The sequence below is a fragment of the Cibotium barometz genome, chromosome 1 (assembly GCF_041138505.1).
Source record: "Cibotium barometz isolate CiBa-2024 chromosome 1, ASM4113850v1, whole genome shotgun sequence".
NCBI classification, from domain to species: domain Eukaryota; kingdom Viridiplantae; phylum Streptophyta; class Polypodiopsida; order Cyatheales; family Cibotiaceae; genus Cibotium; species Cibotium barometz.
The window spans coordinates 3429665-3447573 of NC_141046.1; the positions used below are offsets into that span (position 1 = coordinate 3429665).

The 17909-nt window shown below is 39.8% G+C and overlaps 1 protein-coding gene across 1 annotated transcript; it reads left to right on the forward strand.

Moving 5' to 3' along the window:
- The first annotated feature begins 491 nt into the window (after positions 1 to 491).
- On the forward strand, positions 492 to 2877 carry LOC147641523 (uncharacterized). The gene is made up of 2 exons (XM_086785532.1): positions 492 to 590; positions 684 to 2877. The coding sequence occupies exon 2, from the start codon at positions 757 to 759 to the stop codon at positions 2458 to 2460; it is 1704 nt and encodes a 567-aa protein (XP_086641658.1). The 5' UTR covers positions 492 to 590; positions 684 to 756; the 3' UTR covers positions 2461 to 2877.
- The last annotated feature ends 15032 nt before the right edge of the window (positions 2878 to 17909 follow it).

The window sequence follows — 17909 nt, forward strand, 5'->3', positions numbered from 1 at the left end:
AGGTCGGCGAAGGCAAGCAGACGAGGGCCGAATGCGGAAGAAAGGAAAGGAGGAGGTCGTAGGAGAAGGGAAAGAGACGAGAGATCGGATGTAGAAGGGAAAGAGATGAGAGATTGGATGACACAGAGATAGCGAGCCAATCAAAAAAATAAAATCGCGAGCAGAAAAAAGAAATTCTTTTCGATTACTAAATAAGAACATTAGGAAAAGAAGGTTGGTTTCTGTGGCAGTTTTTGGCGCGCATTAGTTAATTAATACAAAACTACAAAATGTTGGTGGTGCATATTTAAAAAGGAAATATCGAGTAAATAAATCATTAACTACAATTAATTATTATGGTATGGTACCGTGGCACACTCATGAAATCCCGCCACTTTTCGATTGCCATTTGCTCAGTCTCCACGCACACATGCTCACGTGAGCGCTGACATCACCCGCCGCCTCTTTCTCAATTCTATTTAATTATGTTGGACCAGCAGCCTTCTCACAGCGAACGCTCGCTCCCCTGACTCGCTCTCTCTCTCTCTCTCCCCATATAAGACAACTTCACAGCCCTCTCTCCTCGTTTGCTTCTGTGCAGCCAACACCAGGTAACCCACCTCGCCTTCTATCCTGCATTCAGCGATCTGCAGGTAACCCTTCTATCTTGCATTCAGCGTTTTTTTACCTCACTTTCCTGTCAGGTCGGATCTTTCCTGGCTGCTGTGCTCCCCACGCCCATCCGAAAGCCCCAGCGTTTTCGAAAAGCTAGAGAAGATGACTATGCGCCGGCCCAGAAGGGTCACCAAGCTCCACGGTTGCTATACAGTGCCGGAAATCTTAGCCTGGTGGGCAGAACAGAACCGGAAAGCTGAAACCGAATCTGCAGATGGCGGCGGCCTTCGCAGGGTCAAAAAAGCTCCGGCTAAGGGGTCCAAGAAAGGTTGCATGAAGGGCAAGGGCGGGCCGGAGAATGCCGCCTGCCACTTCAGAGGTGTACGGCAAAGGACCTGGGGCAAGTGGGTTTCCGAGATCAGGGAGCCCAGTAAAGGGTGCCGGCTATGGCTTGGCACCTTCTCCACTGCCCGGGAGGCCGCCATTGTCTATGACGAAGCTGCACGCATCATCTACGGCGTTGGTGCCCGCCTCAATTTCCCTGATGTCACAGACTCCAGAGTTCTTACCCTCCCCCCCGCTAGCATTAATGGAGATGATGGTGCCCAAGCCGTACATGTTTCTAGCCCTGTTTATTCTGATTTCTCTTCTTGCATAACCACTGGTAAAGATGAAGACAATGACGTCTCTGCACCAGCAGTGGCTACGCAGCCCGACTTGGAAGGGTTTCAAATGTTGCCACATGGCACGATGATGGAAGAAGATCACACACACTCTCTTGAAGAACTTTGCAGATTGCCTTCCATGGTCAACGTGAAGCTTGATGGGAGTAAACCCTCCACCAAAGCATTTCCATACAATACTGTTCAGGCAACATATATGGCACATCATCATCAGGAGGATCCTGGAGTTGATGGATTATTCTCAGATTATCATCAAGGGTCTGCTGCCATGATAAATTATCATGAAGAGGCGGCAGAGACTGCCTGTCATCAAGAGTGTACATCGAATTCAGATGTTCATGATCAAGATCTGACTGAACTGGCTACTGGAAATGATTGGCTAGGTCCCTTTAATTCTGATATGTCTGCCCTCATATCTGATATGGATGCTTCAGTGTCGCTACTGCCATATGATCAGCTTACAGAGAAATTGGCGAGCATAGGAGATTTGCAAGATTATGAATTCTTTGATCCTGACGAGGTTTTGAAGATTTTAGGTGAAAATACTTGTGATCCATCTACAAGCATTCCCTGCAGTTCTTGGGAAAATTTGTCATTATCACAACCTCGTCTTCAATCAGAGGGGGGCTTGGAGGAGTCTAATTGCGCAATGTCGCTGGCCTCTACCAGTTATTCAACCATGAGTTCTGCCCAATGTAATTTGCCGACCAGGAAGGCCCTTCAAGGTGAAGGGAGTTTTTTCTCACCTCTGTTTTCTGATGATTCCATCATGGGTGCTTCAGGGGATCTTGTTTTTCCAACAACAGATGGTCTGAGTAGTTACACCACCCAGTTCAATTCCTACTCAAATTCGCACCGCCACAGCTTGCCAGCTGTTAATCCTTTAGAGCTGCAAATCTTATCTCAGAAAATGGATGACACCAACAGCTGGAGAGCTGGTTGTCAAAGAGTGAAAAGTTTGTCAGAAAATGTAGCAGAGTCGGATTGCACATCAGTGCAAGGCATTTGCCCTGACAGAGAGGGTTTTGATCCTGCTACAGTTCAAAGCTTTCACCTCAACACAGGTACCCCGGCCTTCTCAAGAAAGCAAAGTTGGAATTCAAATAGTCATCTTTTGCACAGTGAATCCCTTCAGACAGGGAGGCTTCTCCCTCTCCCTGAGCTACTACCTGGTCTGTACTGAAGGTGTCGATGCAGTGCTAATATTGTGCATGTGTACAGCTGAATTTCATTAAAATTACAGAAGCAAGTGGATTGCCTCAGAACTGGTCACAAAGACCCCCCTCCCTGTTTGGGGTTATTTTCTTTAGGGTTAGCTTTTTGGAGTTTGGTACATGTTAGGATAAGAGCAGGTTCACTTCACAATCTTTTGGTCTTTCAACACAATTTGTTGAATGATACATTGGCAGCTCCAATTTTGCCACTGTATTTACATAGCAACTTAGTCTGGGTTTCTGAAACGGCCCTTTTGCAAAGGTACACAGGGACATATTGAAGCAGTTCAAAAATCTCATTGTTTCAGCTTTTTGTATATACTTTGGAAGAGTTCAATTTCTATTTTGGACTAAACAGTATTCAACATGTGGAAACTTGCTGCTCATATTATATGTGCTTCCCTTTTTTGAAACTTGTCTTTTGGCTGCAGTTCTCACATTATGTGTAGCTTGCCTTTGTGGACTTGTTGGTAATTGTGGATCACATTTATTATGTGAAGCTTGCATTTGTAGACTTGGCGGTGTTTCGACAAAGCTTTACCTTTTTTCTAGATTGCCTGTGTTCTAAGATGGGTGGTTTATGTTGATTAGGTAAAACATGTTTTAGAAAACATGTTTCACAAGTCCTGTCTCTCCATGCATGGGAATGAAGCTTTTAGGCCTGCACATTCTTGACCTTGACCTTTTGCCAGGAGGATCTACTTTTCCATTTGTGATAAGGATCTTGCCATTTCTTTCCATGTGGGACGTGATCTCATATATTGATATGCATAATTAGCTTAGCTGGATGGTGCATAGATAGCTTAGTTGTATAGTGCACCATCCATAATGTGGTGCTGACAAATTTAGATTTACTGATGAGTTTGATTCTAACCAACATCTGTTTTTGGCATCTATTAATTTTACTCCCAAGTCTAAAGAACTTGTCTTCTCAGGGACCTAGCTTTGAAATTGACCCAATTATCAGGAATATATAGGTGTACAAGCTTTTGACAGTTTATTATAGTAACGTTTCCATAATTGGGAGAAAGCAAGGTGTGCTTGGGGAGCTAGTATAGGGTATATATTTGAAGGGTCCTGCCTTTTGTGAGAAAAGCAGTTTGCTTTTAGTGTGTGCTTGTTTTTCTCTTCTTTTTGATGCTGCATAGTGAGGATCTTCTTATCACAAAAGAAATGTTAGCTACAACTTAAAGCTCATCAAGTTGAGTGAGAAAGTTGGATGGTAGGCTTCGGATCTAAATTGCTTTTGAATTGTTGGTGATTCTCTTTTCTTGGGTAACATGCATAGATGCCTTTCAATTACAGGTAGACATCCAAGTAGAGATAGGTCACCTTGACCTCATGGGTCAAACAACTCTAGCATAAACCTCAATCATGAGGATTTGAGTATGAGTAGCATGTGCGTGATGTGCTAATTAATACTTAATTTGCTTTGGGATTTTTGAAATGGAGGGTCTCCTATTAATTTTGGTAATTTCATTAATCATAGAACTTCTTCCTTGAAATGTGACATGAGGATCAATGGTGGAAGTTGATGTATTTCTGTTTGCATTGGGCTCTCTAACACAAGTATAAACATCGTTCATTGCAACATACATTATCATTTCCAATTATTGATCAATATCATTTTATAGGTGGTGTTTATAAGCATCTTTTTAGGCCTCATATGCTTCAATAAATTTTAGGCCTCATTTATACATTTCAACGACATAGATAATCAAAACAACCAAACATTAGTATTGTTCCCAATTTTCGAAAACAAAAAACGTGACCATGGCTTCAACATTCACATCACACAATAAACAAGAGAGCCAAAAAAACATCCTCATTCATCCACCATATCACAGCCACATAAGTGCCTTTGCACAGTGTTTGGTGGAATTTTGATCCTTTCTAGAATCTTCTATCTCCTTCGTGACCCATGAAAATACAATCGAGTTCACATCTTCCCAAACGACCTAATCTTTCCTAGTGTATTTATTCCAACAATTGACATAAACCTCGGTGTATCACTTGCATTCCATTATCGTTTTAGTAACTAGTGTCCAATACTGTATTAAAACATGCTTGCAGTTCTGAAATGACATGTTGACATCGATATTACTGTGAACTATGCCGAGCCAGATTGGGAACATTGGATCTACTATGGTGGAATAAGGACAAAAGTCTCCCCTTCCTAACATCAACGATTGGTTGAAATGCTTCCTTAGGCCTTTTGCTCTCAGTGGACCACAATATTGATCATCGAATTCTTCCATCCCATCCCATCCCTAATTAGAGGTTATCACCAAGCTTGTCCCTTGTGTTCTTGGCCAAAAATATTTTTAGGTACAATCCAACATTTTGGACATTAGGCTTCTCCAACTCTCATATGATGTTATTTTTTTTTTCAATACTCAATCACTAGTTGGACGTACAAAGTGAAGGCTGCTTCTGGTCCTGACCATATTTTGCAATACGTAATCATCCTTGACCCCCCCCTTTACTACGTGTGAGTGGTTAAACCATTTGCCTTGATTGAACGGACCTGCCCGTTAGCCTTGTCTCCCCATTGAGCATGCTTACACATTCTCCGTGAAGGGCCATTTCACCTATCATAAAATTGCAAATTATGTGATCAAATCTCCCCTCGAGACTTATAGATTTGGACTCTCCCCCTCAAGGCGTATAAATTTGGACTTAAGTGTGAATCTCCCCTAGATACCTAGAGATTTGGACACAAAATTTATCGGATATTTGAAAATATCACTCGATGCTTGTAGAGTTGGACTTGAGGACTTGAGTCCAAATATTCCATGTACGAGTCCAAATCTCTAGCCAAAGGATATATAAGTGGACTTGTGTCCAAATCCAAAAGCGCACAAATCCAAATCTCTTATCTTGTTATTGTATTAAGATTTGGACAACACAAGTCCAAATCTCAATATATAAGTGGACTTGTGTCCAAATCTAAAAGCCTATGAGATTCATGTGCTACTGCTATAAATCTGAAAACAGAGAATAAAACAACATGTAGATTGCAGATAATCAAGAACTTGAATGTGATTGAAGGTACAAGACGAGAGGCCCATTAGTGCTAGTATGCACAAATCAGGGCTGAAAAGCGAGATAAAACTGAAGAGGACTAAGGCACCTATTATATAGGTCCTTTAGAGCTGGTCGGCCAGGTCCTATAGGTTGACCAAGATAAATGGCCATAAAATTCCAAAAATTCTAAAAGGCTCCCAAAAATGGTGCAAAAATAGCATATAAAATATGCAATGCAAGGCCTTATAAATCGACCACATACAAGCATGCAGGGAGTCCATCTGGGGGATGAAAAAGATTTCCAATGCCTCCTCTTTAGCACTAGATGGGCAGACCAACACCGACATGTTGAAGTAAGACCTCCAAAGAAGCTCGAGGGAGCAATTTAGTGAAGAGATATGCAAGGTTGTCCTTGGTAGAACAATGCACCAAGCGAAGAAGACCAAGTTTGATCCAGTCTCTCAAACAAAATGATAATGCACGTTGATATGTTTGGATCGACCACGAATCACCAAGTTTTGTGCCAAAGCAATAGCACTTTTATAGGGTCGTTTATGATCTTACTAAAGATGATGATTTTGATGGAATATTATGTCCACCTCACTTTGGATTGAAAGTTTTTGTAATTAAACAACAAGATGATTGTGTAGATCATCTTATACCTATCCAGTCAGCTAGATTCATTGGAGAGGAACCATGTTATATCTTTGATAAAGATATAACAAGAGAATACCTTGTTATTCCACTAATAGGAGAGTCAAGCAACACTACAACAAGCACCCCAAAAGAAGTCATTATTGACCTTACAATAGGAGATTCTCCCACATGTACTTTGAAAGAGTGTGGTCAAATACTTATGATCTGAGGAATCTCACGTTGGTGTTTTTCAGAGATTGTTAAATTAGCAAGCACATATATTGAGAAAGTAGAAGAGATTCCTCAAATCTATAATGGTAATGCGGCTTTTGAGTTGTCGAATGTACGTGACCCTTCAGCCTCTCCAATGCAAGGAATGGAGCAAGCACATGATGGCCATTGTTGGGTGAAACCTACAGACAGTCATGTGAAGTTTCTTGGAGTTGTACATAAGAGTTCTTATGGGTGCTTATTTGAGTGCACTTATGCCTTGTGTGGAAGAGGAACCACACCAAATACAACATCATGGATTGGTAAGCTTAGTGTCTTGGCTTAATTTCTGTAAACTTTGATTTATAAGAGTATTTATTGAAACTTTGTAATTTTTCACATAATAGGCAAGCTCACACAGAAACTTCTCTCTCAGGGCTTAACAATAGATGGATATGGATAACTAGCTTGTTTCTAATGCAAGAACAAACATGTATATAGAAGAACATGTAGTGCTACAATGTACTATTGTATGCTTGTTGATATGTCGAGATTGATGATACATCAAGGGGAACATTTGTATGAGGTGCAAAGGGGCATATCAAGGCATGCATTGCGAAAGATAAGAGAACTTGTGCAAGAGGCAATTTCAGACGCTGCTACAAGTGGTCCAAGGAAGGTACAAATGGATATCACCAAACAACTCGTATTGGATGCAGTTGTTAGGTACAAATGGATATCACCAAACAACTCGTATTGGATGCAGTTGTTAGGAAGCATACAAAGAATGAATTAAATATTAGCAACATGGAGTTGTCACTATTATTGGAACACATGCATCCCCTCAATGTCAAAGGTAACGTTCTTTCCATATTAATTTTAATTATTTGGAAATTCTTGTGAATGAATGTTTACATAGTTTGTTAAGTTGTCCAATTCTCTTGTAGTTTTAGGAGGATGGTACGTGCTTCTAGGATTAATGGTTCTTCAGTGCAAGGAGCAGAGTCAAGTATCCTAGAATTGAAGAGACAATGTGCTTTTGAGTTTTTTCGTGGTAGTCATTTTCTTGGGCAAGCTTGAACCAAACTGGTGTTATGCGTTTAAAATAACAACCACCACAGGGCCTGCATTGGGTTTAGATCTGGTAAACTGTATGTGCCAAATAGTAGACGGGGATTTGAGGAAGCCTTAGGTTTGTTTTGATCACGTCAGGCATGTGCAAGGATGGACAACAATGGCTGCACATATATACGATCCAAGGTAGAGTTTAGTCTTGATCCACATATGTCGAAATTAATGATACATCAACGGGAACATTTGTATGAGGTGCAAAGGGGCACATCAAGGTAGGCATTGCGAAAGATAAGAGAACTTGTGCAAGAGGCAGTTTCAGAGGCTGCTACAAGTGGTCCAAGGAAGGTACAAATGGATATCACCAAACAACTCGTATTGGATGCAGTTGTCAAGAAGCATACGAAGAATGAATCAAATATTAGCAACATGGAGTTGTCACTATTATTGGAACACATGCATCCCCTAATGCAATGTCAAAGGTAACGTTCTTTCCATATTGATTTTAATTGTTTGGTAATTCTTGTGGATGAACGTTTACATAGTTTGTTAAGTTGTCCAATTCTCTTGTAGTTTCAGGAGGATGGCACGTGCTTCTAGGATTAATGGTTCAGTGCAAGGAGCAGAGTCAAGTATCCTAGAATTGAAGAGACAATGTGCTTTTGAGTTTTTCCATGGTAGTCGTTGTCTTGGGCAAGCTTTGGATGAGCCAAACCGGTTTTATGCATTTAAAATGTCAACCACCACAGGGCTTCCATTGGGTTTAGATCTGGTGAACCGTATATGCCAAATAGTAGAGGGGATTTGAGGAAGGCTTAGGTTTGTTTTGATCACGTCAGGCATGTGCAAGGATGGACAAGAATGGTTGCACATATATACGATCCAAGGTAGAGTTTAGTCTTGTAAAGTTCTTGAAAAAAATTGATCTTGTTTTTAGTACTTTTCCAATTGCCATATGATGGCATGTGGCCTGTAAAAGAGCTCATGTGACAATTGCAACTTGTGAAATGAAAGAGGAGGACATAGTGGCACGAGTGCTTTTCTGGGAGATGATTAATAATGTTGTGGTCCAAAAAGGCTTTTCCAATCCAAATGTTTTTTGGCTTCATGGTGGCTGATGAGGCTGGAGCAAACTGGAGGGCAGTTAGGACAGTCTATAATAATGGACCGAAAAATATATTGGAAGTTTGTGAACGTTCATGTCTTTTTCATTTGGGAACAAAGCTTGAACATCCATACAGTACAATATGTAGTTAGGAATTTTCAAAAAGAGCACAAGCGACTATGTCGTCTGTGGCATTGTGCATTGAGTGAGGAAGAGGCACTTTTAAAATACATACACATTAGATCGTGGTGGATGGTAAAGTCACTGATGTAAACTTACCAGCCATGGATTGTTGGTTTAGTTGGTGGCATACTAGATATCCCCATTGGAGGAAACATCTTGTAGGGGTAAGTATTATTTTCTTGGTTCTCGAAAAGAATAGCTTGTATTTTGAATCTAAATTGTCAACTTAACTATCTCGTTATAGAATGCGGTTAGAGCTTGCAATTAACTTAATTTCCTATTGTAGGATGTCGACGATGCTTGTGTGCCGCACATGCTAACTAGCAGAAACAAAACTTGTAAGTTGGTTAGCAGGAGAGGGTTTCAAGGGAACCATCTCTTTATATGATGTAGCTGTTTCAGACCTCGCTAATGCTCTCTTCCAATCCACAAAGAAGCATGCATTTATGCAAGGTAAATATTACGGAGCAGGCCCTACAATAACAAAGTTGATGGAGAAGGCCAAAACAACAAAAGCTCCAAGTTTATCAAGCACTAGCAGATTGGTGGGGGAAGTAATGAGTGGCACACTAATGCACGTGTAACTAATTTTTTTGTGTGATAACATTACTATTAGCCAGCGTCGAAAACCCACAATTATAAATCTAGAGAAAGATAACTCATCACATCGTCCAGAGTATGTCAGAGAAAACTAGCCATACAAGAAACAAGGTAGGAGGTTAATGGTTTTTGAAGAAGCACCTTTCTGCATAAGGTCTCCTTCTTCCTTAGTTTCTTTAATGGTTTTTGAAGAAGCACCTTTCTTCAAAGACTTAGCAACTCGACTTGGATTTCTTCGTCGAGGAGGACACCAATCATCATCTTCCTCTTGCAATTTCTTCCGCTTCTTGGCACTTGTCACTTCTTGGCTTGCTTGCCTAGAAGGTGTGCTCTTTACACGTTTTGCATGCTTTGGTTGTGGGGTTTCCTTTTATGTGTTTGTATCATAATCTAAACACATTGACATATACAAGACAGATTGCTCTCAAAAAATTCACTAAAAAAGAGCATAATTGGAAAGGTGGAGAGATAAAATAAGACTTACACAATCTCTGGCTGGCCACACAATGATGTATCCTTTGGTTTGATTTAACTTGTTGATATCACCATCTTTTAGGGGAAGAAAAGGAAGAGAAACTTCTCCCACCTCAACATCTTCTATTGACACACCAACATGACTAAGCGGCAAAGCAATTCCATGGACAATATCCACAGTGGGGTCTACATGCAAGATGGTCCCAGTAGCTACCTTGGTATCACTAAACAACAAGGATACTTGTGTCCCTCTTTGAAATTGGGGAGACGCCATGAGGGCGAACAAGTAACACGAGAAGAAGGAGAATGAACAAGAAAGAAAGAGTCCTAAAAGATAAAAGAAAGCAAAAGATAAAAATAGAGCAAAAAAGCAATAGATATAAATAGAGGGATAGATATAAATAAAGAAAAAAAGATTAAATTAAAAAAATTAGGGTTTTGAAAGAAAAGAAAGAAGAAACAAACAAAGAAGAAGAGAAGAAACAATGAAGAAAAGAGAGGAGAGGAAAAGGTATAGAGAGAGAGGAAAAAAGAGAATGAAGGAAGGGTTGGTGAGAGAGAGAGAGAGAGAGAGAGAGAGAGAGAGAGAGAGAGAGAGAGAAGGGAAGTTCCGTAAGAGAGAGAGAAAGAGGGCTATCCTTTTAGGGTATAGGGAGGGAGAGAGTCTGTGAAAGAGAGAGGACGAGATTATGTGAGAGTTTTGCTTTTAAGGAGGGGAGGGGAGGGGACTTTTTACTGTTAGGAGGGAGGGGGGGGAGGGAGAGGGCGTTTTGCTTTTAAGGAGGGGGGGGGGGACAGGGGGCTGCCGGGTTGCAGAGGGGGGGCGCATTTTGTTTAGGGGGGAGAGGGGACTCCCGCGTTGCTTTAGGGGGGGGACACATTTTGTTTATGAGAGGGGGGAGAGGCTTCAAGCAGTTAATGGAGTTGGAGCCGCATACGCCCCCCACTTAGTCACCCCCGTTGCCCTTAGTAGGCACCCCCACTAAGGGCGACAGTCGCTCTTAGTAGGGCGATGTGGGTAACTAAGGGTGATGGTCCCACCCTTAGTCCACCCCCTACTCCTAAGGGCGACCATCGCCCTTAGTGGGGGGTGGGGGTCGTCCCCCCACTAAGGGCAATCGTCGCCCTTAGTGGGGGGTGGCAACCATCGCCCTTAGTGGCCGGGGAGTGGGGGTCGCAAAACAACGAGGGGTAACCGACTCACTTAAGGGCAATGGTCACCCTTAAGTGGGGGGGGGGTCACCCTTCGTGGAGGGTGGGGGTCGCCAACTAGGGACAACCCACCCACTCAGAGTCTTTTATGCTTTTGTAATCCTTACATCAAGACTTTTTAACAAATAAAATGAAAAGAGCATGTTTTAACGAAGCAAATGTTTTTCCATAACATTTTTTGTTAATATTCTAATACTCAATTTTTGAACATGCGCATGGGCTGCTAACGAATGTTTTACCTTTTACTGAGCAAAAAAGATATAAAAATAAAAAATATATCCATACTTCTAAGTTATGGTATTTTTAAAATGCTTAATGTTTTTCATACTTACACAAACATGCTAAGCATGACATGTTTAGTTGCAATTATGCATGTTCACATGTGTGTTACATTCCTCCACAATGTGGTGATGTTGCATTGTGTTACACACTCGAGGACCTTCGAAGAATGGAGGAGTATGATAGGACCGATAAGATTCTTTGTCTCTCTATGTCGAAAATAAGTGAAGGCCTTTATAAGTTTGTATGTTGTAAGCATAAGAAAATTTGGAAGGCTACTAACTCTCCCAACCTATGTAAATTTTTTTGGCAAAACCTAAAGGAGAGACCCTTATTATGATGATGAGATGACAATGACCATGATGCTGAAAGAAGATGTTGCATTTTGAATCTTTTCAAATTCTCCCATGCATTGTTGGGCAATACAAGGATATACTCTTTATTTGAAATAAAAATGAATGGAATCATAAAAAGAGATGACAAAAAGGTTATAGCTTAAATTAGGATCACATCAGAGATATAAAGGTTATGCGATCATTATATGAGACTTAGTTATAGAATAATCATTAAATGAGAGGTAGTTATTCATGCATTTATTGTATAATATAATTATCGAAAATGAGTTTTAGATTTTGTGTATTAATGAAATTATTTATAATGATTGTTTTTTAAAAATGAGTATAATTTTGTAAAATTTTTCTAATATGTATAGAGTTCGTGTTTAGATTTTGAATTCGTTTTGTTATTAGTTTGTTGTATGTTTGTGAGCTGGTTTTTTAAGAGCCTGTGTGTTTTTTGAACTAGTTTTCTAAGAGCTTTCCTTGCCATGGAGACCACTTCTTTTCACATTTTTGTGGGAGGTTTGGAGAGTGATCCTATTGTTAGAATTATATAGGGTCGTTTATTATCTTACTAAAGATGATGATTTTGATGGAATATTATGTCCACCTCACTTTGGATTGAAAGTTTTTGTAATCCAACCACAAGATGATTGTGTAGATCATCTTATACCTATCCAGTCAGCTAGATTCATTGGAGAGGGCAAGCTGAGCCAAAGCGGTTTTATGCGTTTAAAATGTCAACCATAGGGCTTGCATTAGGTTTAGATCTGGTGAACCGTATGTGCCAAATAGTAGACGGGGATTTGAGGAAGGCTTGGGTTTGTTTTGATCACATCAGGCATGTGCAAGGATGGACAACAATGGCTGCACATATATACGATCCAAGGTAGAGTTTAGTCTTGTAAAGTTCTTAAAAAAAATTGATCTTGTTTTTAGTACTTTTCCAATTGCCATATGATGGCATGTGGCCTCTAAGAGCTCATGACTATTGCAACTTGTGAAATGAAAGAGGAGGGGGTAACCCACTCACTTAAGGGCAGTAATCGCCCTTAAGTGGGGGGGGGTCACCCTTAGTCACCCCCCCCCACTAAGGGCGACGGTCACCCTTAGTGGAGGGTGGGGGTCACCAACTAGGGAACAACCCAACCCACTTAGAGTCTTTTATGCTTTTGTAATCCTTACATCAAGATTTTTTAACTAATAAAATGAAAAGAGCATGTTTTAACAAAGCAAATGTTTTTCCATAACATTTTTTTGTTAATATCCTAATACTCAATTTTTGAACATGCGCATGGGCTGCTAACGAATGTTTTACCTTTTACTGAGCAAAAAAGATATAAAAATAAAAAATATATCCATACTTCTAAGTTATGGTATTTTTAAAATGCTTAATGTTTTTCATACTTACACAAACATGCTAAGCATGACATGTCTAGTTGCAATTATGCATGTTCACATGTGTGTTACATTCCTCCACAATGTGGTGATGTTGCATTGTGTTACACACTCGAAGAGCTTCGAAGAATGGAGGAGTATGATGGGATCGGTAAGATTATTTGTCTCTCTATGTCGAAAATAAGTGAAGGCCTTTATAAGTTTGTACGTTGTAAGCATAAGAAAATTTGGAAGGCTACTAACTCTCCCAACCTATATAATTTTTTTTTGGCAAAACCTAAAGGAGAGACCCTTATTATGATGATGATGACAATGACCATGATGCTGATTGACATGCCCAAATGTTGCAGTTTGAATCTTTTCAAATTCTCCCATCATGCATTGTTGGGCAATACAAGGATGTACTCTTTATTTGAAATAAAAATGAATGGAATCATAAAAAGAGATGACAAAAGAGTTATAGCTTAAATTAGGATCACATCAAAGATATAAAGGTTATGCAATCATTATATGAGAGTTAGTTAGCTATAGAATAATCATTAAATGAGAGGTAGTTATGCAGGCATTTATTGTATAATATAATTTTTGAAAATGAGTTTTAGATTTTGTGTATTAATGACATTATTTATAATGATCATTTTTTAAAAATAAGTATATATTTGTAAAATTTTCCTAATATGTATAGAGTTCGTGTTTAGATTTTGAATTCGTTGTTATTAGTTTGTTGTATGTTTGTGAGTTGGTTTTTTAAGAGCTTGTGTGTTTTTTGAACTGGTTTTCTGAGAGCTTTCCTTGCCATGGAGAACACTTCTTTTCACATTTTTGTGGGAGGTTTGGAGAGTGATCCTATTGTTAGAATTGTATAGGGTCGTTTATTATATTACTAAAGATGATGATTTTGATGGAATATTATGTCCGCCTCACTCTGGATTGAAAGTTTTTGTAATCAAACCACAAGATGATTGTGTAGATCATCTTATACCTATCCAGTCAGCTAGATTCATTGGAGAGGAACCATGTTATATCTTTGATAAAGATATAACAAGAGAATACCTTGTTATTCCAATAATAGGAGAGTCAACCAACACTACAACAAGCACCCCAAAAGAAGTCATTGTTGACCTTACAATAGGAGATTCTCCCACATGTACACCACTCCAGAAGAGTGTGGTCAAATACTTATTATCTGAGGAATCTAATGCTGGTGTTCTTCGTAGATTGTTATTAGCAAGCAGACATATTGAGAAAGTAGAAGAGAATCCTCAAATCTATAATGGTAATGTGGCTTTTGAGTTGCCGAATGTATGTGACCCTTCTTCAGCCTCTCCAATGCAAGGAATGGAGCAAGCACATGATGGCCATTTTTGGGTGAAACCTACAGAGAGTCATGTGAAGTTTCTTCGAGTTGTACGTAAGAGTTCTAGTGGGGGCCTATTTGAGTGCACTTATGCCTTGTGTGGTGGAAGAGGAACTATGAACGGCACACCAAATACAACATCGTGGATTGGTAAGCTTATTATCTTGGCTTAATTTTAGTAAACTTTTATTTATAAGAGTATTTATTGGAACTTTGTAATTTTTCACATAATAGGCAAGCTCACACACAGAAACTTCCCTCTGAGGGCTTAACAACAACAGATGGATATGGATCACTAGCTTGTTTCTACTACAAGAACAAACATGTATATAGAAGAATGTGTAGTGCTACAATGTACTATTGTATGCTTGTTGATCCACATATATCGAGATTAATGATACATCAAGGGGAACATTTGTATGAGGTGCAAAGGGTCACATCAAGGTAGGCATTGCGAAAGATAAGAGAACTTGTGCAAGAGGCAGTTTCAGAGGCTGCTACAAGTGGTCCAAGGAAGGTACAAATGGATATCACCAAACAACTCGTATTGGATGCAGTTGTCAAGAAGCATACGAAGAATGAATCAAATATTAGTAGCAACATGGAGTTGTCACTATTATTGGAACACATGCATCCCCTATTCAATGTCAAAGGTAACGTTCTTTCCATATTGATTTTAATTGTTTGGTAATTCTTGTGAATGAACGTTTAAATAGTTTGTTAAGTTGTCTAATTCTCTTGTAGTTTCAGGAGGATGGTACGTGCTTCTAGGATTAATGGTTCAGTGCAAGGAGCAGAGTCAAGTATCCTAGAATTGAAGAGACAATGTGCTTTTGAGTTTTTCCATGGTAGTCGTTGTCTTGGGCAAAGCTTGAGCCAAACCGGTGTTATGAGTTTAAAATGTCAACCACCACAGGGCTTGCATTGGGTTTAGATCTGGTGAACCGTATGTGCCAAATAGTAGACGGGGATTTGAGGAAAGTTTAGGTTTGTTTTGATCACGTCAGTGGCATGCGCAAAGATGGACAATAATGGCTGCACATATATACGATCCAAGGTAGAGTTTAGTCTTTGAAAAAATTTGATCTTGTTTTTAGTACTTTTCCAATTGCCATATGATGGCATGTGGCTTGTAAAAGAGCTCATGACAATTGCAACTTGTGAAATGAAAGAGGAGGACATAGTGGCATGAGTGCTTTTATGGGAGATGATTAATAATGTTGTGGTCCAAAAAGGCTTTTCCAAGCCAAATGTTTTTTGGCTTCATGGCTGATGAGATGAGGCTGAATTAAACTGGAGGGCAGTTAGGACAGTCTATAATAATGGACCAAAAAATATATTGGAAATTTGTGAACGTTCATGTCTTTTTCATTTGGGAACAAAGCTTGAACATCCATACAGTACAATATGTAGTTAGGAATTTTCAAAAAGAGCACAAGCGACTATGTCGTCTGTGGCATTGTGCATTGAGAGTGAGGAAGAGGCACTTTTAAAATACATACACATTAGATCGTGGTGGATGAATGGTAAAGTCACTGATGCAAACTTACCAGCCATGGATTGTTGGTTTAGTTGGTGGCATACTAGATATCCCCATTGGAGGAAACATCTTGTAGGGGTAAGTATTATTTTCTTGGTTCTCGAAAAGAATAGCTTGTATTTTGAATCTAAATTGTCAACTTAACATCTTGTAGGGGTAAGTATTATTTTCTTGGTTCTCGAAAAGAATAGCTTGTATTTTGAATCTAAATTGTCAACTTAACTATCTCGTTATAGAATGCGGTCAGAGCTTGCAATTAACTTAATTTCCTGTTGTAGGATGTCGACGATGCTTGTGTGTCGCACATGCCAACTAGCAGAAACGAAACATGCAAGTTGGTTAGCAGGAGAGGGATTCAAGGGAACCATCTCTTTTTAAGATATAGCTGTTTCAGACCTCGCTAATGCTATCTTGCAATCCACAAAGAAGCATGCATTTATGCAAGGTAAATATTACAGAGCAGGCCCTACAATAACAAAGTTGATGGAGAAGGCCAAAACAGCAAAAGCTCAAAGTCTGTCAAGCACTAGCAGATTGGTGGGGGAAGCAATGAGTGGCACACTAATGCACGTGTAACTAATTTTTTTGTGTGAATATTACTATTAGCCAGCATTCATCGAAAACCCACAATTATAAATCTTGAGAAAGATAACTCATCACATCGTCCAGAGTATGTCACAGAAAACTAGCCACGCAAGAAACAAGGTAGGAGGTTAATGGTTTTTGAAGAAGCAACTTTCTTCAAACAAGGTCTCCTTCTTCCTTAGTTTCTTTAATGGTTTTTGAAGAAGCACCTTTCTTCAAAGACTTAGCAACTCGACTTGGATTTCTTCGAGAGGAGGACACCAATCATCATCTTCCTCTTGTAATTTCTTCCACTTCTTGGCACTTGTCACTTCTTGGCTTGCTTGTTGCACCTGGAAGTGTGCTCTTTACATGTTTTGCATGCTTTGGTTGTGGGATTTCCTTTGATGTGTTTGTATAACAATCTAAACACATCGACATATACAAGACAGATTGCTCTCAAAAAATATACTAAAAAAGAGCATAATTGGAAAGGTGGAGAGATAAAATAAGACTTACACAATCTCTGGCTGGCCACACAATGATGTATCCTTTGGTTTGATTTAACTTGTTGATATCACCATCTTTGAGGGGAAGAAAAAGAAGAGAAACTTCTCCCACCTCAACATCTTCTATTGACACGCCAACATGACTAAGTGGCAAAGCAATTCCATGGACAATATCCATAGTGGGGTCTACATGGAAGATGGTCCCTGTAGCTACCTTGGTATCACTAAACATCAAGGATACTTGTGCCCCTCTTTGAAATTGGGGAAACGCCATGAGGACGAACAAGTAACACGAGAAGAAGGAGAATGAACAAGGAAGAAAGAGTCCTAAAAGATATAAGAAAGCAAAAGTTAAAAATAGAGAAAAAAAGCAATAGATATAAATATAGGGATAGATATAAATAAAGAAAAAAGATTAAATTAAAAAAATTAGGGTTTTGAAAGAAGAGAAAGAAGGAACAAACAAAGAAGAAGAGAAGAAACAATGAAGAAAAGAGAGGAGAGGAAAAGGTATAGAAAGAGAGGAAAAAAGAGAGTGAAGGAAGGGTTGGTGAGAGAGAGAGAGAGAGAGAGAGAAGGGAAGTTTCGTAGAGAGAGAAAAAGAGGGCTATCCTTTTAGGATATAGGGAGGGAGGGAGTCTGTGAGGACAAGATTATGTGAGAGTTTTGCTTTTAAGGAGGGGAGGGGAGGGGACTTTTTACTGTTAGGAGGGAGGGGGAGGGGGAGGGAGAGGGCATTCTGCTTTTAAGGGGAGGGGGGGGAGAGGAGGCTGCCGCGTTGCCGAATGTACGTTACCCTTGAGCCTCTCCAATGCAAGGAATGGAGAAAGCACATGATGGCCATTGTTGGGTGAAACCTACAGAGAGTCATGTGAAGTTTCTTTGAGTTGTATGTAAGAGTTCTTGTGGGTGCTT

What these genes read in the sequence shown, in the direction of transcription:
- LOC147641523 (XM_086785532.1), top strand. Translation starts at nt 757, where the DNA reads ATGACTATGCGCCGGCCCAGAAGGGTCACCAAGCTCCACGGTTGCTAT.